General features: G+C 39.2%; 2 protein-coding genes across 2 annotated transcripts; one reads left to right on the top strand and one right to left on the bottom strand.

Annotated features, from left to right (window-relative positions):
* The first annotated feature begins 31 nt into the window (after positions 1-31).
* LOC137974705 (uncharacterized) lies at positions 32-13,940 on the top strand. Its single transcript, XM_068821647.1, has 8 exons — positions 32-209; positions 311-385; positions 2,359-2,400; positions 3,219-3,349; positions 3,774-3,836; positions 4,031-4,198; positions 11,563-11,615; positions 13,311-13,940. Exons 1-8 carry the CDS (start codon positions 131-133, stop codon positions 13,411-13,413), a joined length of 714 nt encoding a protein of 237 aa, XP_068677748.1. The 5' UTR covers positions 32-130; the 3' UTR covers positions 13,414-13,940.
* Positions 4,205-9,118, bottom strand: LOC137974704 (uncharacterized). Its single transcript, XM_068821646.1, has 2 exons — positions 7,885-9,118; positions 4,205-7,786 (listed from the first exon to the last, which is right to left on the bottom strand). The coding sequence occupies exon 2, from the start codon at positions 7,736-7,738 to the stop codon at positions 5,573-5,575; it is 2,166 nt and encodes a 721-aa protein (XP_068677747.1). The 5' UTR covers positions 7,739-7,786; positions 7,885-9,118; the 3' UTR covers positions 4,205-5,572.
* Positions 13,941-20,000: the final 6,060 nt, after the last annotated feature.

The raw sequence follows: 20,000 nt of genomic DNA on the forward strand, positions 1-20,000 counted from the left end.
CTGGCGTTGCACCTTAGCAAATTAAAGGACTGGGACTAGTTAAATCAAATATGGCGGCCGTCAGTTAGTGATTTCAATAATATCATATCATTTTATTTGCGTTGATTTAATCCATCAGCTCGCTACACAAATGTCAGTTATAGGTGGTTTGAATGACGAGGAATCTGGCCCAGAGAGCACGTGGATCTTACTGCAGATCGCTGATTCAGGTGCATCGAACACGCTTTGAGTGGTTTCTTAACTATAGTTTGGTTGACCTTGTCTTGTAGATGGATGAGCATTTACGTATGAATGATTTGTCCTTCCTCAGCTTTTCCCACTGGCGGATTTTCCCACAGTATTGGTTTTGAATCGGCAACAAAACATGGCTTTGTGACCGATTTTGGTAAGTAATTCACATTGTTGTTACTCAATGCCTCTGCTCGCGTTACCACGTTTATATTTGGAAACAAAGAAAAAATTACGTATAATATTGGTCGTTTGGTCACTTTTTAAAGGGAATCTCACCCTCTTAGCAAACCAATGTTGAAGCAGTGACTTATTGTTTCCTTTTTTGGGAAATGCATTTTAGACAAAGAAAGGAATGAAATTATTCAATAGTAGTTTGTGACATTCTTGACTGTCCTCCATTTTTGGGTAGTATTTCAGAGATAAAATTTTTTGGGTTGACGACGTAGAGGGAAGTGTCATACCACAAATCACATAATGGATTGGTTTCTTAACTACCTCGCGAGCAGAGACCCGTCAATCATTCTAGATAAGTCTTCCCTGCTTATCTAGGAAAATCATAGGGCCTCTGCTCACAGGGTATTTCTTAACTAGAGGAAGAAACTGGAAGAAATCCTCTTGGAGCAGAAGTAGGAAAGTCAACTACCCCCATTAATAAAAACGCTGGTCATCTTGTCTGAAAGGGGCGACCCTAAAACCCGGAATCCGGAATCACAGTACAATACAGAGAGTAAAAACTATCCTAAACATTCATAAACGCTAACCTTAGGCCTAATTAGGCCTAAACAAACGTTTTTAGGCCTAATTAGGCCTAAGGTTAGCTTTTGTTAATGTTTAGGATAGTTTTTACTCTCTGTATGGTAAGTACTGTGATTCCGGATTCCGGATTCAGGGTTTTAGGCTTGCCCGTCTGAAAGTCATCTGGCCAGAAGTGATGTCAGCCAAACTTCTGCATTAGGTCACTGATGTCTTTTCTTATTTACCAAGTCACTCCTAAACTGCCCCCATTGACAAGTAAAATTGTCTGGCATTAGACAGAGTAAGTCTATCAAGTCTCACTCCTAGAAGTCAATGGATTTAGTCTTTTCTTAAAACTTGGCCTGGAAGAGAGTTCACTTCTTTTTGGGTTTTGGTTTCTTTTCTTTTTTCCGAGAATGTTCCGGCAACTTCCAATGATTTACCGTCGACTTTGACTTCTCGACGACTCGACTTTATTTCCAGTCCCTCAAATGCCAATTGAAACGCGACATTTTAGCACGTTCTGATACAGTTAGGACTCATTACTCGACATTAAGCGCAGTTTGTTGGAACATTTACAGGGAATATTGGATTGAATGTTTGTTGTTATTGTGCTAAAGAACATTGGTTATCTGGTTTTCCAAATCAGGTGTGAGAAATTGCCCTCAATGCGTGAGATCAACGTCTTTGGTCTGCAGTCGTGAGAGACTCACACATAATGCGTGAGAATTGGCAGGTATACACTCATCTCCCACCAATGTTGCCCGGGTTCAATTCCCAGACTTTGTGTCATGTGTGGGTTGAGTTTGTTGGTTCTCTACTCTGCTTCAAGAGGTTTTTCTCTGGAATTTTGTCTTATTGAACCGATGACATCAAAAGTGCAGCCCGCTGCAGATTATTGAACCGTTGACCAAGAAAACCTGGGGACAAGGTTGTGTTATTTTTGGTGAGCAGAAAAACAAAGAGCGAAATGGCTGCGAGTAGGTTTACAAGTTTGAGCAAAGAAAATATTAGGAATATTTTGAATAAATAATGAAGCAATTATTGAATGAGGCATTCGTAGGATATGACCTTCAGCCTCGGTGGATAACACCCTCCAAGATCTGCAGAATTCTTCATATCCTACGAAAGTCGAAGTTTTGACTGCTTAACCCATTGACTCTCAGGCGCCCTTATTGCTAGGACACCTCCAATTGATGAGTAAAATTGTTTGGCATTAGACAGAGTAAAATCTGTTAAGTCTTATCCACAGGAGTCAGTGAGTTATTCACTTGGGGTAAGGTGTCTTGCAGGCTACTTTACCATTTACTGAGACATTCACTCCAGAACACATTGGCAACATGAAAGGATGGTAGTCTTCCTATTAACTTGCCGTATCATCTTTATTTTTAGATACATTCGCAGTGTTTGTGATGTCATGTTTGCAAAATGCAGGTAATCTGTCTTAAAACTTTGCACAAATTGTGTGTTATCACCAGAAAGTCCTAATAATGTCAGCTGTAAAATATAAAGGCAGCAGGAGTGAAAAAACACTTTGTTGAAATTTCACTACAGGGCTTGAAATTAGCGAAAAAATCCAGTTGCAATTTTGCGACAAGATAAATTTAATTTTGCGACAAAACAAAATATGAGCCCACAATACTTGTGTTGAAAGAAACGGCTGAAAATGGCGAATGATATTGAAGGAATGGAGTTGTGCACGTAACATCGCAGTGAAATTACACTACAATTACGCTATCTTCAGATTGACAGAAAAGTCAAGGCGAGAAACAAAATAATTTTGTCATTTCTTCATTTATTTTAGTAAAAAGAATAGCAAAGTGGCAACTGCTAACCCTTTTGTTTCGAAAAAGCGAAGATGAAAGCAAGTCACAAATTTTCGACTTATCTCCAGATATTTTAGTCGCAAAGGGAAAAAATTCAGTCGCAAATATGACTGTATTGGTCACAATTTCAAGCCCTGCGCTAAAATAATTTTCCAGTTTTGGAGAAGGGTTACTGATAGAGATAAAGCATCTGCAGTTTCTGAAATTAATGCCAAATACCTCGTCCTGGGTAAGAGATAAGTCTTTAGTCAAAGACTTGACAAAGCTGGACACGTGACCCAACAAGTTAATGAAATAGTAGTTATGGAAATATATCTAAAGAGAAAGTCATCAATGCTGACCAGTGTTTACCTGTTTAGATAGTTTTAAAGTCATTCTGCTCCTGAAGTGTTTCTGAAGTGCGGTGTATGCAATGACCTTTTGCAGCATCGTTCAGTCTTCCATTTGTGAGTGAATGTCATAAGGAGTGTCAAAACATTGAGAAGATTGTAGAATTGGATGGTATCATGCAAGCTTACCTCAGTAATCATGTGGCAAACAAGGCGAGCTTCAGGCAGGCCAGTTTTTTTCCTTTCTTCTAAGCAATACATAACAACATTGTTGGTCTCTCACAATTTTTTCTTGAGGAGAATGTAAGGCATTATGTGAGTCATCTGCAAAGTGGCGGGTGTACAGTACAATACAATAGTCTTTATTTGATGAGGGTGACTTGTTAGACTTTCACAGTTTTCTAACATGTGACCCTCAAACGAAAAATATAAACAAATAATAAATTTCAGAAATGCTTCATGTTCAATCGTTTAGAGTTAGTTACAGAGTTAATTTACATACTAAATTTATGATGTACATTTCAAAGAGTTTTGACGTTTTACAATCACATTTTACATTAGGTTAAAGCTTTGAGCCCCAAAATACTACACTTGTTATTGAATGTGCCTTTTGAATAAAAAAACTCAATTTAAGCCATCTCTTCTTTTACAGGGGAACTCTCTACTTGTTACAGCTTGCAAGACATTTGAAATGGAAAAAATGCAAAGTTTACAGGCATGTCCTAAAACCTCTGTGTACTTGTGAAAGTTATGCTTGGCTGCATTCAAATTTTATATTACATGAACAATGATCAGAATCGCTATTGCACTCTTTTGGTCTTGGTCAAGAATTCTAAGATTGTCTGGCCTTGAGTTCAGACAACCAAAAAACTGATAGTGTTTTTTAACTTGTTTACTTTTTTTTCCCAGGACAATGTTGAGAGGAAAAACTTAAGTGGACATTTTGCTGTTGTGTTTGGGTGTGTGTGTGGACTGCTCAAGTTACCGCTGATTAAGACTCAACAGCTTTTCCTGTTTTCCACACTGCGTACAGTGATTGCCAGCGCAGTAAGGCTTGGCAACATAGGTCCCTTGCAGGTAAGAACCTATAATCATTGACGAATGTTACATTCCTTGTTGATATAAAATCCTGTGGAATTGGGTTGGAAAAGGTTAGGTACAATGTAGAAGATGTCCAGGGGCATGTTGATTGAGTTTTTAAATTACTGTACTCTGGTTTGGACCAAGAAATCAAATTAATTTGTTTAGTTTTAAAGAATTGTTTTTGGTGTATAATCTGCTTTAAAGACTGTATAGTAAAGCTTGATTCTGATTCAGATTTCCAAGTTGCTCACTCTACACTCTCTCTTTCAAGAGGGGAGTCTTTTCTATCAGCCAACCCCATATGAGAATCTGCTACTTTAAGCTGGAACTTTTGTTCTATTAACTAGTACTACTCTAAGGCAAATGGAATTGTCACATCCTAATGATTTATTTCTCTTGAGCTGAAATACATGCTGAGCAAAAACCAAGCATGATCTCACCCATATTTGTGCAACCAAGCTTCCAGGTGATCTGGTGACGTAATTTGGAGGACTGGGATGAAAAATTTTGACGCCGTATCCCACAACCGCGTGCGTCCTTAGGTTTTGTTTCCAAATTTCCTGCAGTATTTCCATTCCCAAAACTCAACAGATCATTCCGTGTCTCCCACATTTCCTGTTACTGAGTGAACATTCAAGTGGAAACTGCCGAGAAATAACCTTGCCTCTGCCATGTTGAATTGGGAAATAACATTCAAGGCCACGAGCGGTTGTGGGATACGGTGTTAAAATTTTTCTCCCCAGTCCTTGGAATTATGTCACCAGATCACATGGTTACGGGTCAATGATAAGCCAAATGATTTGGTTTAAAGCAATGATAAATTGCTTAGTCTCATTGTACATGTAGCAATGATAATAAGGACAAAGGATTGACATTTAATATTACAATTTATAGGGAATGTTTGTTTACATTTTTTTCTATTACTTTCTAATCAGTCAGCCAAGAATAACATACTAACTGTTGAAAGTGCATTGTCTCATTTGCTCTCTCTGAAAATTTGATAATCTCTGAGCAATGATACTTTGAAAATTCGTAATTTCACGAAGAATGTATCGGATCAATAACGCTTTTGCCACCCAAGAATTTATCAGTTTTTGATTGCTACATGTAATAACTGGTCCTTATTAAAGCTAAAAGGCTTAAAAATGGAGATTTAACTTAGTTTACTAAGTTCTTTTACCTTTTAAAGTCAATTTGTGAATAGCATGATGCTTTCTGCGAGGAAGCTCATGTGTTTTTTTATTCCTGAAAAACCCCTTTGGGGAGGTTCAATAAAGTATTTATGTATGTTTATGAAATGAAATGTAAACAGTGGCATCAGCAAAGATTCCCTTTTACTTTCACTGGCAAAAGCTTTGATCTCCATTCTTATGACCCACTTAACTGGTCGTCTTCAGCACCACTCTCATCAGAGCTGCTTTCAAACTGGTATGCAAAATTTGGATTCTCTTTGAAAAACTGTTCAAGTTCATCAATTATTTTGAACTGCAAGTGAAGAAATTTCAGTTCAACATCAAGCTCTCTTATGCACTCTTCATACTTCTCGGGGGTTGCGATAGATTTTTCCAAGAAAGTAATAAGTTGTTTGACCTTTTCGTGCTGCAGAAGGGAATGTGGAATCGGCAAAGACTGTCCATAAATCTCTTCCGAGAGCACAAGATATTTTAAAATTTCTGACATCAAGATGGGGTGCGTTTTTGAACGGTCCAACAAAGCTGCCACGTTTTGCTCAGATGGAAGTTTGCTTGGGGCATCAAGTTTTGCCAGCATTTGGGCATTGAGTGACTCCAACCAGGCATTGATTGCGTAAAAACTCTTATATGTAAACATAAAGTCTACTGGAAATTCGGAGGGTGCCTTAAAGTTTTCTGAGCCCAAAACTGGCGCATCAGACATGTGCTCGTCCAACAAAGAGAATCCATTCTCCAGTGTAATGTCTCTGCTTTTGTCATCCATTTGTTGAAGTGTGTTGGACTCGCGGATGAAATAATGTTGGCAGTACTTCTTCTTCACACAGGTTCTCAAGTCTTCTACCAGATCTTTCACACGATCCCCAATCAGTTGTAGGCTCCATTCATCTGCTGAAACAGTTTCAAGTTTCCAGAGAAAAATCGTTTTTGCTGTGTAGGTAGTGATCACGGAATGAAGCTTAATGTATTTCGAGAACAGGTACTTGAAAATAAGATAGCATAGTTTCTGCTCTTCCGTAATTGAGGTCATCAGAGTCTTTTCTGCAACTGAAAAAGAGTACCTCCAAAGGGTCTTTGGGAGCAAGCCATGGCTTTGGGTATCGCTTGACATCCCAGTTGCACTGTTACTTGAAACTTCCCTTATTGAGCTTTCCTGTGATGTCACAAACTTGTTTTTAATCATATTCTCCTCAACATCTGACGTCTTATGATTATTGTAGGCTTCTTGGCTTTTCTCTGTCTTCTCAAACTTGGGGAAAACATGTAATTCATGTGGTTTACTGGCAACACTTGCGATCTCACTATTTGTTGATGACTCCAGGTGGCATCCATCATGATGCAACTTGTCATCAGCATTGTTTGCCACGTCTGTGTTGTTAGGTGGCTCTGCGGTTTCCTCTAATGTCTCAAACTTGGGCACAACATGGCATCCATCTTGTATCACCTTGTCAATGAGCTGTTGTGTCGGCCACCCAGAGGGCCTTTCTCTATTGATCCAGTCCTTAGCACAACTGGGCCATTCCCTGCAAGGCACTGACAAGCTGACGTCTTCCGTTAGAAACAAATGCCTGCAATTATCGCTCAAATCACTAATGCACGTAACCACGTGGACTGCAGGGCCCGCTTGTCCTACATACTGGAGATAGTTGGAGAGCGACATTTTGTCTTCCTCTCTAAACCTATTATTGGTTTTGTGATGATGAAGAATCCTGTGAACATTTAAAATAGAAGTTATGATTGTCAGAACACTAAACATCTGCTCAATAAGTAGCTCAGATGAAAAAAGCCTTCGCCCTCGATTTGCAACACATAAGTTCTGCAGATCCGAGGTCAAATCAACGTTCTCGCGAACCTCCAACTCAACATGACCAGGGAACATCGAAGGTACGACTTGCAGTTGCAGTGTTGTCAGTGAAAACTCTAATTCAGGTGTTTGTGGTATTTTTTCGCTTGCTGAGATGTCCTTTAAACAAAGATTGTAGTCACATTCAAAAGATAAAGCAACATCCCGCATGATATCCTCTCCTTTGGCGTCTATAGGCTGCATTATCGGTTGAATAATAGGAACATCTTCTGGCATGCTTCCCACACGCTCCGCGTCAAATCTCTGATTCGCGAAGAAACAGTTGTCAAGTTCAAGACAAGTACTGTGTTCTAGAAGATTTTTCGTTGTACCCGGAAGAAGTTGTTGTATCAAATTGGACAAGCTAGATTTGACTTGCCCAAAGCAGGTTTTCTTTATCGTGGTTGACATTGTGTAGATGTTGAAATTCCAAGCGCTGTAAGGGACTCCCTGAGGATATTCAATTTCAAATGTGCCATCTTCGGACTTGGCTTTTGCCATCGTCACAACTTAACTCTTTACGGCTCAGCTTTTTCTCTTCTCGGGAAACTAAATGAAAGCAACAACTTTCAGCAATCGGACTGATTCTATGAAATTATAGAATAAACATTGCTCACTTTCGAGGAATTGAAAACTGACACCACTACCTGAATACCCAGAAGAAGAGCAAGCTTAGTGATATCCACAAGACTTGAGTAAAACTTGCCAAAGCGAATGACGAGAGATTCTTTTTATAAAGTAACTGGACTAGATTTTTGAAAATTTCAAAGTCACTTCTGCTGGATTGTGTGTTCGCTTCGTCGTTTCCGTGTTTTGTGCCAGACAGCATTTGTCACAATTCTTCACATGACCTCTTGAGACATAATTATATGCGAATACATGCGGGTAGCGCATAGCTGCCAACACACCCGAAATCGCAGTGAAGCACAGTTTTTAAGAAGGAAAAAGCTTGGGTCTGCTCCGATACGAATTCCCTTTTTATCGTATTTTATTAAGCAATTGTCGTTTCTAACAGTTTTTAAAAATGTAACTGATTATCGAAAGACAGCGTGACTGGATCGTGCGAGAGTCCTATTTACAATAACTGAGCATACATACACACATACATACTTTATTTGATAACGCAGGTTAAAAATTTTCGCATTTTTACAGCTGATGTGGACCTGCCTAAACTAATTAAATCTAAAATTATATAAAATACAAATATGATACAATTTATAAGCTAAATAAATTAAGTAAACCAATAAAATTTTTTAGTAATACTGAAAATCTGTTTTCATGTTATGTATAACGTTACCTCCCTTCCCGAAATTAATATTCATGATAGTTTGCTTGGATTGTTTTAAGTTATGTTTAAAGATAGATGAATTTGGAGAATCTTTAAGATTATCTGGTAGTACACTCCATGCTAAAGCAGATCTAGGAACAAAAGACCTACGACCCAATTCAGTTTTGGGCCTATTGAGTACAACATTCAAGGATTTCCTTAAGTTATATCTGTTAGAGGTTTTGGTTACCAAAGAATTAATTTCCCGTAACCCTAAATTATAATAAGCATTATATGTAATAGTTAAGATGCCGGACTAAAAATACTCTAGAGGCATCCAGCCAACCTTAGCAATTTCTCGCGCGCTTATTGGCTAACTTTTATCATCACTAAAAGTACAGACACACAAAATTGTAGTTTATGCGAAGATGAATGTATTAATACGGAGAATTTTAGTTTTGCGGACTTAACCTCAGGCGAAGAAGTTGAGGCACAATTTTAGTTAACCTATATGTGCCCCACTCCTCTTCGTATATATAGATATATATATATTTTTTTTTCATTTATGAATTATTTATCTGAAGGGGAGAAATAAAATACATTAAAAAAATGCATAAAGAAGTTGAGACTGAAGAATCTTCCTACCTCAAAATGGCTCGATTTCACTAAGCCATGAACGTTTTTTGATCGCATTTCGATTCTCCAACTGAATCTTTAATTTGTGCAAGTTGGTGGCGTGATTGTGAAATTTTCAGCCAACGAAATTTTATCATTTGTCATAAGTAGCCAATGAGCGTGCGAGAAAAATGAGTGACGAGAAATTGCGCCATACATTTTAGTATCTGCTCATTTAACCCGGGAAATAGACCCTTTTGAATTCTTGATTGTAAAAAACAGATAGACGCCATTTTTTATGTATCTGGCCTCTTATTGATGACAAAATTACGTTATAACATTATCGAAATTGTTGTGGATCCACGAGCCACCGTATTTACTTCATAACATTGTCGAAGTTGTCATGATCCACTCGCCTACGGCGGCTCGTGGATCCACGACAACTTCGATAATGTTATCACGTAATTTTATCATCAATAAGAGGACAGAAACATAAAAACTGGCGTCAATTTGTTAAATAGCGTGTAATAGTGACAATAGCAGTAAAATGATTCAATCACCAGTCCATACTACATCCTCAGTTATGGGCTAGTTTGTCCAAAGCAATTGTTCTGCTTTCTAATTAGCTTTTCTTACTTCCGTACACTTACTAAAGTTCATCAGGTATCCACCCAATGTATTCTTGGTGTGGCACCCGCGTGGCACTGCAGCCATGTTGGATGGCAATAGCGAAGATATCGTTGACGTCACCTATTGTCATTTAGATGCCAACCAGAGCCTCATTGGCTGTCGAAAGAAAGGATCTTTTGTTCCTGTGGCTGGCACATTTGAATAACAAAAGCAATGTTTGCAATCAGATATCATCCCTATGCAATACAGTTTTAATAAAAATACAATAAAAACGTTCAATGGCTGAAAATTCAAAAAAGAACAGGAGCTTTCGGCTGTCGATCTACAGCCTTCGACGGATAAAAGTGGAATGCAGGATAATAAAATATATGCAAAAAAGGCGAGATAAAAATAATAAAGGAACAAAAGAAGTAAAGATGTGTAAATTAGGTGACTATTGTTTAAAAAGAATTCTATACTGGTTTGGAATCGGCTTAGAATTATTGTCAGCATTCTTGGTAGCAGAGGTGTGCCAAGCCTCCAAAGTTTTTCTATTGCGCAAACAGCCCTTGCCGATAACACTAGAATTATCAAAATCTATGCTATGGTCGAATGACCAGGCATGTTTCGCAATGTTTGATCCATTGGCACATGTTTTGACATTCTTTCTTACAAGTTTCAAAACAACGGCCGGTTTCACCTATATAACACCAATCACAATCGGCACAGGGAATTTTATAAATCACATTCGGTTGATGTTCAATAGATGGTCTGAATTTGGGAGAAGGAAATTCTTGTTGGAAGTCTTGGAGGGCTTATTTACAACTTGAATGTCGTGCGTTCGAAGAATTCTTGTTAGTGGTTGCGTGACATCATTGATGAATGGAAGGACAGCAAAACTGATAGGATTCTCTTGAGACGCAAACCAATTCCTCAGGCGTGGGGATGGCGTGTGTGGGTAGTTGTTGGCTCGTAAACCATCAGTGACGTGGTTGATTTCAGTATTTCTCCCTTGCGATGTACTAGGGAGATTAATTGCGCGGTGTAAGAGGGTCTCAGCTATGCTAATCTAGTGGCGTTTGTCATGGTGAGAAGAAAAGTCTTAATATATGTCCGTGTGGGTTGCTTTGCGATATACACCAATAGTGATCGTGTTATCCTTGCGTGAAAACCAAAGTATCTAGGAAAGCGATCTGTTGGTCACTGAATGAAATGTGTGGATCGATGGAATTAAGCGTAGCATGAAAGGAGTTGACATCCACATAGCGTTTCCATACTTTACGTTGTACTTCAGATGTGTTGATAGCTAATTCTTCGATTGCTTCCATGCACTTGGCAGGCATGGCTACCCATCACGCAACCATGGATCTGTTTGTATACGTTTGTATTTTCTTTTCACCATGACAAACGCCGTGAGATTAGCACAGCTGAGACCCTCTTACAACGCGCAATTAAACTCCCTAGTACATCGCAAGGGAGAAATACTGAAATCAACCACGTCACAACTGTCCCTCTCATGTTATTTCCAACATCTTGGAATGTTTGGTGCACAATTTCCTTGCCGAAGGACTTGGAATAATCACGATTGCAACGACGCAAAGTTATATCTTTAAATGACATTCTCTAAGCCGCTGAAGCCGTCTTCGTCCTTCTTCCTGCTTAACATCCCTATTTTTTCCAGGAATTGAACTCAGAACTGTATTCTGTAAAATGTCTTCTTTTGTTACGGTTAAAACCATTGCTATTGATAACGAAAATGAAGTGTTTTATTTACAAAACTCGCGTGAACTGGCAACTGGTCCCTTTAATCTCGAGGTGTGATTCATTTTGTTAGGCACAGTCCATACAGTTTAAAATGCAGAAAAAAGCTGAGGACATACGAAAAAGGCAAGTAATCACCACATTGTACAACATTGCGCTAAATAAACTTCTAGACCAAATCGTCTAACTCTATATTGTACCCAGTTCAAACCCTTTGGGAATAAAGCGTTTTGTTCCAGGTATTTCCATATCATTTAAATGTGAATGTTAATGCAAATACAATACACAAAGAATCTTAACCGGAAGAATCTGGAACAAAAATTCATCTTCCAGATCGGCACCCTTAATCCTCACGACATTAGAGGGACATTAGGTAATTTTGTTTAATTTTGTTAGTTATGAGCTCTAAACTTCAAATTGGCAGAGCAAGAGTCTTTCATTTGCAAAATCACGGCCACATAACAACTGAGAATGATTTTCCAGCTGTTCAAATGACATTTTGATACTGATTTTCAATCCTCCCCAGTTTTGTCCATCCTTGTCCCTTCTTAGCTTTCCTGTGTTTTGTTTGAGTTCTTCTATAGTTTTGAGCCATTATTTTGTTATTTCAGTTAATTCTATGACCATTTGATCAATGCTGAAATTGCCTAAAATTGCGTGACCTAGCCCCTTTAACGAACGCTTTTCATGTAACTAATTTATTCCTTTTTTCACGTTGCCATGTTACCACCAATAGCGCAGCTCCTACTCTACTATAAAAACTACACGTAACCCACAATTCCTCGATTCGCTCTGACGAAGGGCTAACGCTCGAAACGTCAGCTTTTAGAATCTCTGTACGGTGGCCAATTTACATTATCAACTCAGTTGATAAAACCAAATTTTTGTATACTACTTCCCCACCGACGCAGCACCACAGTTTCTTTAGAAACTACCCCCTTAACCCCGGGAGGTTTGAATTGGGTACAGCATTGAGTTCAGTAGTGTAGCAAAAGTAAAAGGTAAAGTCACTTTATTTAACGTCGGTAGTTCCTTCAGCTACGAGGCTGGTATCAATGGAAGCCGACGGTGTGCCCTTTACCCCCCTCCCTCTGTCAGTGCTCCGTTTTAAGGGGATTTAAAGCTATAGCTACACGGATCAGAGGAAAGTCGAAACAGACGTTGAAGTCACCGAGGACTGAACCAGGGACCTCTCGCTCCGAAAGCCGCGCACTAGCCATCTGAGCCACGACTGCTCCTATGCAGCTCTCCTAACGTATAATGTGATTGGCTAGATACCCAAGCCGAAAACAAAGCAGTAACGTAGCAGCCCTCGTAAACCGCTCTCCTCTCTTCTTTTTTTTTTTTCACACGTCCCCACCTACCCCTCCTCCCGTAAAAGAAACTCTTAGTTGATCAAACATTAGGTGATGCGTGGGAAGATGTACACAGCATGCGTAAGGAAGTCTGCAGTTATCCAAAACCCTTGTCTATAGACCCTTTGCATAAATGGCGCCCAAATTTGAATAACAATACTTGATACATCCTTAGCCTCACATTCATGAGAAAAATCCTTTGTCTTGAAACATAAACACGAGGCTAAGGATGTACCAAGTATTGTTATTCAAATTTGGGCGCCATTTATGCAGAGTCTGTTGGTAACGTGAAGTGCCTGAAACATCGTGTCCGCAACCTCGTTCCCAGGGTCACTCTTCTCTGCCTCCATTGTAGGCTGGGTGTCCGCTGGATGGAGAAGTCGTAATACGGCTGTGAAAAACGTGAGCCACTTTAATGGCTCAAGTCAACATAGATACCAAAGATCTCAAAAATTATTGTTTCTAGGTTTGAAAATTGCACAGTGGAGGAGGCGACAACGACTGCCCCTGTGGCAGATTTCCTTCAAGGCGCTCATGACAGCTTGTTCTCTAAGCTCTTCTACTCTTGACTGTATCAACTCGAGTATCATACTGTGTGCCCATCATCGAGACAGCCAAACAACGAGGAATTGTTTGCACCGAACAAGGGACGCTAAGGAGCGAGCGTGTTAGAGCGGTATGCCGCACCAGTTTGGTCGGACCTTCCAGATTATCTTGCCTCAGTCCGTAGTAGAATCAATTCAGAAAAAGGCCTTGAAGATTATTCTGCCTACGTATGACTCCGCTGAGGCCATGAATGTCACTGGTCTTCAGTGTTTGTCTGCCCGTAGGCAGCAGGCCTGCATAAAATTTGTTGATCAGGCTGAGAATAAGATCCCTTTGAATAATATAATCTGTAACAGAGCAGAGGTCGTGCGCCATGGTTACAATATTAGGTCAGAGATTACAAAGACACTGAAACCGCAAGTTAAAACTAATCGGTTTTCCAAATTTGTAACAATGTTATATAGCTAGCTGATTGTCGTACATTGACCTTCAACTGTAATCCAGTACACTAACTGCAAGAGTTGAAATTAAACATATCTATCTATCTATATCTATCTGAACGATGTTTGGAAAACGAATGAAAACGAATGCGTTGCAAAGCGTTTCCGATCCATGCGAAAGTTTCCATGCTTTGGCCTCGCCGGTGAAAGATGGGGCAATTTTCTCCTCCTTGCCCTAAATTTCACTCGGCTAGAGCATTGAAAATCTTGTTCTTCGTTCTTTTTTTGCTCAAAACCTCGCGGAAACATTTCCTAGACAGGATAGTGATCACGGGACATCTCTCTTAAGAACGTAACTCGGCGGAATGAAAAAAAAAGTGATTTATCACAAGTTGAAGTCGTTTTGAGGAGAACTCGTTTTCATTAAAAGGTGACAAAATAATAAAATCTTTACAGTAATTTTTTATAACTTGATTCCCTAAGATACTGACGGCCCCAGGAGTCCGTTACTCTTTTGAAATCCACTTGGTCGTGGGTTTCTTTTGGAAGGATTATAATTACATCCTGGGCGTTCATTTGTGGAGAGCCCCGAAAACTTTCGGAACTATTTCGGGCTCCCGAGCGTTTTCTATATCATAAAAAAAAGGCTTTCGTACAAGGCACGCAACTTTGCAAAACTCATATTTCAATGGAAAGTACGAGTGTTAAAAGAACATCCATGAAAGTAATGCACTTTGAAAAGTCTTCAGTCAAACAGACTCCCACGAAAACCTAAAATAAATATTCCACCGTCACTGAGTTCGGTTTGAAGTTGCTGCTGGTCAGGAATCGAAACGAGTCGAAACATGAAAAAAACAGGCCAGCTCTAAACATTTCGTCATGGTTGCAAATCAGCAAAATGTTTGCCAGCCTTGTTTTTCTGCACTAAAGTTTGCAATATCTCCTTTCGTTGCGCTTTAGGAGGATTACATCAAAAGTTAAAATGTGACGCTTGGTTCTTTGCTCTAGTAAAGCTTAAATCCTTTTTATAATAAAAATTTGTTTATGTCTACTTATTTATCGTATTATATCGCAAAGTGCTCGTATTTTTCCGCGTCAAAATCACTGTCACTGTCGAAACACACTGGTGACGCAGGTTCCGTCTCCGCTCTTCGTCTTTGCCCCGGAGACCCCTCGTATCGGAACAAAGTAGTCGGGGATTCTTCCGTAATTGAATACAGCGGACTGAGGGGTGAACCCGGAGAGGTGTCGGGAAGGCTTATCTTGCGGTCAAATGTTGCACGGGTCTTGACAGAATTCAAGATGCTTCGCAACTTGACAAACTTTCTCATAAGGTTCTGGTCTTGCTGCTTTAGAAGCTTCTGTAAATAGAGAAAATAAATACAATAAGTTAATTGTTACTAAGCGAAAGCTGCTTGAGTACTTTCCTTTCGCATTGCATTTAGGTGCATTTGAGCATCGTCAGTAAAATTTGACAATTCAAATAGGTTTTGTAGGTTTAGGTGTATTTAATTTGGCACAAGTACGACTGATTTCCAGTTAGGCCAGTAATATTTGTACGTAAATTACAACATAAGGTATGAAAAATTCTACATAAGGTACAGCCACAAGCACACGACCTTGAAGCGTGTACTTTGCAACTCTTTTCCTTGGATCTAAGCTGGGGATTTTAGATAACCAATTAATTTTAATGCCCAAATATGGACAAAAATAATATCGAAGCTGCACAAGTGGGAAAATGCGCGGGCTACGTTACATCCAAATAAGGTAATTTTTAAAACTCAAAAAACCCCAGCTCTGAACCATGGTAACATTAATTTGTGAATAAATTAAGGGAATGAGAGGCGTTCATTGATTGCGTGAGGATAGAGTGTTCCTCCTTAGTTGGAAGATGAATTTGTTTTGAGTTTTTTGCGGCTTTCTGTGTTCCCGTGATGTAAGGATAGGCCGCAAATTGTAATGTTGTGGTGGGAGTGATAAGGAAGATTAAAATGGCACGCAACTGGTTTTGACGCATCTGTGTCGTTTTTTTCTACATCTCGTAGGTGTTCGCGAAATTGGCGGACCGCCAAATTGCTCTCAACCACTGCTTGAAATCATTCATCCCAGTGCTTTCATAGCTATTTCATTTCTTGAAAGATATCTTGAGGCGAACGTCACCATTCCGGTCTTTTTCGTCGTTTGTTTTTTCCAAACTTTTCCACAGCAGTAAGCCGGAAAAATTTCACAGGATTCTACAGAATCAACCGTGGTTGATTCTTATCCACTCAAGTGTGAAGATGCAATATAAGGCAAAAAATTGCGTGAGATTCTAGGTACTTTGATAAAAGCACTTAAAGTTGTAGGCAATGACTTGTCTTGTTTTCAGTGTTACGAGCTAGTCTTTGCGTCACGCGTTATTGTGGCTGTTTTTTTGGTGTTTACTTTGCGATAAGAATTCTCTGATCTCTTGGTTTCTTTAGTTCACTTTAAACATTGTAAAACTGATCTTCTTTTACTTTTCCATTCCTTCCGTCGAAACATCTAATTATAATAATAATAATAACATAATAACTTTATTATTTATACAGCGCAAAAATTTATTTAAATATGATCTAATACAAGGGCGAGAAATTAGCTCGGCTGTCATAATAGACAAGAGGCTCGAGGCTACTGCATAAAACTATTCTTTATGAGCCACAACAGAAAAATTCCACCGAAAATTTGATCAAAATATTACACCGTAAAGAAGTTGATAGTCTACGCTCTTAAAATAGCGAAATGGTCGTCAGTTCAGGTTTCTTGGAAAGATTACGTTTTTATGCACACGGTTTGTTGTCACTTGGCTAAATCAGTAGAACCATTACTACCTGACATACACAACAAGTGTTCCCTTTTACCTGCAGTGAAAAACAGATGCGGTAAAAAGGATGTCTGAGGAGAGAGAGGGCGGTCGTTTTGTTGAAGAGTAAGAAAATAGAGCTCTTGCGTGCTAAAAATATTTGTATTATCTCGTTAAGTCAAAGTAACTGTAGCCAAACTGTGAAATTAATCTGCGGCTTTAGCAATTGTAAGTCAGACCGCAACAGTGCGAATTTTCAGCCTCCCGGATGACGTAATCACACAAGACCTTGAGCGACACGTGTTGCGGTTCCGCGTACGCATTGCCTCTGCTGTTTTCAGGGGAAGCGTAATGAGGTCTTTCAGTAAAATATTGACTGACAAGAGATCATAACTTCAACTATAACACCGATTGAATTAACATAACGAATCGATATTGCTGACAATTTTATCTTTCAAGAATCACCGCCGAATAAAGCAGATCAATTGGGCACTTGTCTGATTTTGAGAACGGGTCACTTTTTGTTCAATTCTTTGGAATACAGGGTATTCTCCGAGGTAAATATAAACATCAAATACATTGAAACAATAATTTAACGAAAAGGAGAATTACATGGGAAGTTATGACGGGAATTCTGCAGATCGCTGTTACTTTCCATTTGTTTTGGTCTTAAATATCTGTCAGGGTTAAACAGGAGTTCGTGATATAGAAGGTTGTCTGCTTATGCAGTTTCAACGTTGAGTTAATATTCTTGTGTGAAGTGACCTGCATTCAAATAACACGGGGCATCTTAAATTAGCAGCAACCATATACCTCTTTAAGGGTACCAAGCTTTTCACTTGTCTCACATATCTAGTACGTTTTGACAAGAAATAGCCTGGTTCGTGGGAAACGAAATTAAAAAGATCAATTCGTCAAACAAGTACAGATTGATAGCAACCACTTACAAGCTCATTTAAAATCCAGTTAATGGCTTGGTCCACATCGCTGGTACGTTCGTGAAAGCTCTTCACTTTTCTCTGCTCTTCGTTGAGACTAAAGGAAAGTCTTCGATCCACGTTTGATTGATGATTTTCCAGCTCCATGTCATTTTCGCCTAACGACCTTGGACTCTTCATAACTTCACCGTTGAGAGACATCATTTTAATACGAGGTTTATCTGCGCTGAAGGTTGCGATTAATAAAGCATCGATTTGACTCCACGGCAATACACTGTTTACATGTCAAATTTATCTGATTACTCATTCAAGCAAAGACTGCTCGTCTGTAAACCTTGACCTCAGATTTGCTTGTCTTTTAGACAATGAATAGAACTCGTAACACTGAACGGTCTGGTAGCTTTAACTCTTCTTGGGCAACGTCTGCTAGTGCAATACTGATTTCGATCAAGCCAGTGCAGGAAAAATTCAAGAAACTGTTGAAAGATTTCCAGTTTTGAACCACTTCTTACGCAAGTAGTACAGGTTTTAGTCAACTTAGCGTGCAGCGATCCATATTTCCGGTCGACGAGTTCTCAAAAGGATATATTGATATTACCAAAGCAATTATGTAAACGAATTTATCAACTTCATAAATTTTGGAAAGTTCTGCCGAGTTTAGTGCCGACAAGCACGAAACGTTCCTCTAAAAATAAAGAAACCTAGAAGGATGAAAAACAGAAGGCCAAGATTGTAACTTGTTTCTTTCGTTTCTTTTAAAAGGCCGGGTGGCCCTTCATTTTCTCCTCGTGCGCAGAAAAGAAACGGAAACAGTGAGTAACATTTGGCATCCTTAAAAGAAAACAATGAAAAAAAGACTTGAGTATTATAAGTACATACATCTTGGTGGGTTTTTCGAAATTGTCGATTCCGGTTGTATTGCACAAGCTTACTATTCATCACGTTCAAGAATGCAAACAAACTCAATAAGACTATTAAATGATAGCTTTATTGAAAATGCTTTGAACCCAGGAGTCACATACTTCGTTGGAATTTGATCGTCTGGATGAAAAGTAGTCCCTCATTTCACTCTAAAGACTGCTTTTTACCAAGACAATTAAATTCCATCGCGATACCTTTATTACCTTGTCACTGTACTTGGACTGCTGACCAACCTCGTCCCCAGACTTCCCCTGGAGTGGGAGAGGCAAGGGAAGAAGAGAAACCCTGGGAACGAGGTTGACGGTGGACAACTATTTACTGGGTTGCCAGTATGGCAAACCCAGTCGAGGTCTGCGTTTAGTTTGTTTGTTTTATTTATTTTCTTTTTTTTCTTTTTTTTTTCCGTGTCGGTAAAAGTCTTGCCTGTCACTCCCCTGGTAAGTGGTGTCTTTGTGCATAGAGCCTTTTGAAAGTATTTTCTTAGGATCGAGAGGGTAGTGGAACTGCGTAGATTTCTCTGGTGGACACAGTAGTATCATTAAACTTAGCCTGCAATGACGTCGCAAGTCATGTAACGCGAATGGCGTTTTAGTGGATCCTTAAACAAAATATACCCTTATGGAGCTCAAGCTTAAGGTTGAAATGTGATATGGGAGAAGTTTTTTTAGTATTGCTCTGTAAGCAGGAAGGGTTCACAGGCCTGTTAGAAGCGTGCTTGAGTTTCAACAAAATGAGCCCCAAAATCAGTGAAAACTTGTGACGCAGATGAATAAAAAAGTAGCTGCTATTTCCAAAATGATGGAATTACCTGATGATAAATAACGTCGTACGCGTCTTGGAGAGTAAATTTTGACTTTGCATAAACAAGAGTTGGTCGATTGTGATCTTTGTTTTGACTTCGCTCATTTCATTGTCAAACTTTGTAACACTTGACAGAAAAAGAAACTTACAAAAACCCGGTATCTTGCCATCATTTGACACAGATGCTTCACTGTTTGGCGAGTAAACATGCCGCGGTAACTTAATCACGGCGCCCGCTGAATTCCGGCCATGTCACTTTCGATTTTGCGATTTACTTGAACGTAGCAAAAATCTCCCAAAATGTTTGTCGCTGATCGTAACTTTTTATATTCTATATTCACGGTTCAAAATTAATGTTGTTTTCATGTTGTAAATATTTTATTCTCGATCGACCGTTCCGGAAACTTCCTTCTGCTCTTTCTAAAAACTGTGTATCAATAGTTATTTGCTTTTTCATCAATATTTGTTTTGTATAAAGCCAGCTAACAAAATCTGTACCTTGCTGAGTTCGCATTCGTTAGCGTTAATAGTATTTTCGGTCAGATGCTTCTGTTTTATGAGGGGTTTATTGTTTTGGTCTCTCATCCTGACACTAACCCCGCTGAACAGGGAGGGATTAACTTCAGTGAACTTTAGTATTACAAAGCTGTCAGATGCTCAGAGGGCACACTTGTCTTGAAAAGAAGTGG

The sequence above is a fragment of the Montipora foliosa genome, chromosome 11, assembly GCF_036669935.1.
Source record: "Montipora foliosa isolate CH-2021 chromosome 11, ASM3666993v2, whole genome shotgun sequence".
NCBI lineage: Eukaryota > Metazoa > Cnidaria > Anthozoa > Scleractinia > Acroporidae > Montipora > Montipora foliosa.

Bases quoted from the DNA above. Each gene is read 5' to 3' on its own strand.
- LOC137974705 (XM_068821647.1), top strand. From the start codon at position 131: ATGTCAGTTATAGGTGGTTTGAATGACGAGGAATCTGGCCCAGAGAGC. The intron at 2,401-3,218 runs GTAATCTGTCTT...GACCTTTTGCAG, and splicing joins GTCATGTTTGCAAAATGCAG to CATCGTTCAGTCTTCCATTT. The intron at 3,350-3,773 runs GCCAGTTTTTTT...CTTCTTTTACAG, and splicing joins ACAAGGCGAGCTTCAGGCAG to GGGAACTCTCTACTTGTTAC.
- LOC137974704 (XM_068821646.1), bottom strand. From the start codon at position 7,738: ATGGCAAAAGCCAAGTCCGAAGATGGCACATTTGAAATTGAATATCCT.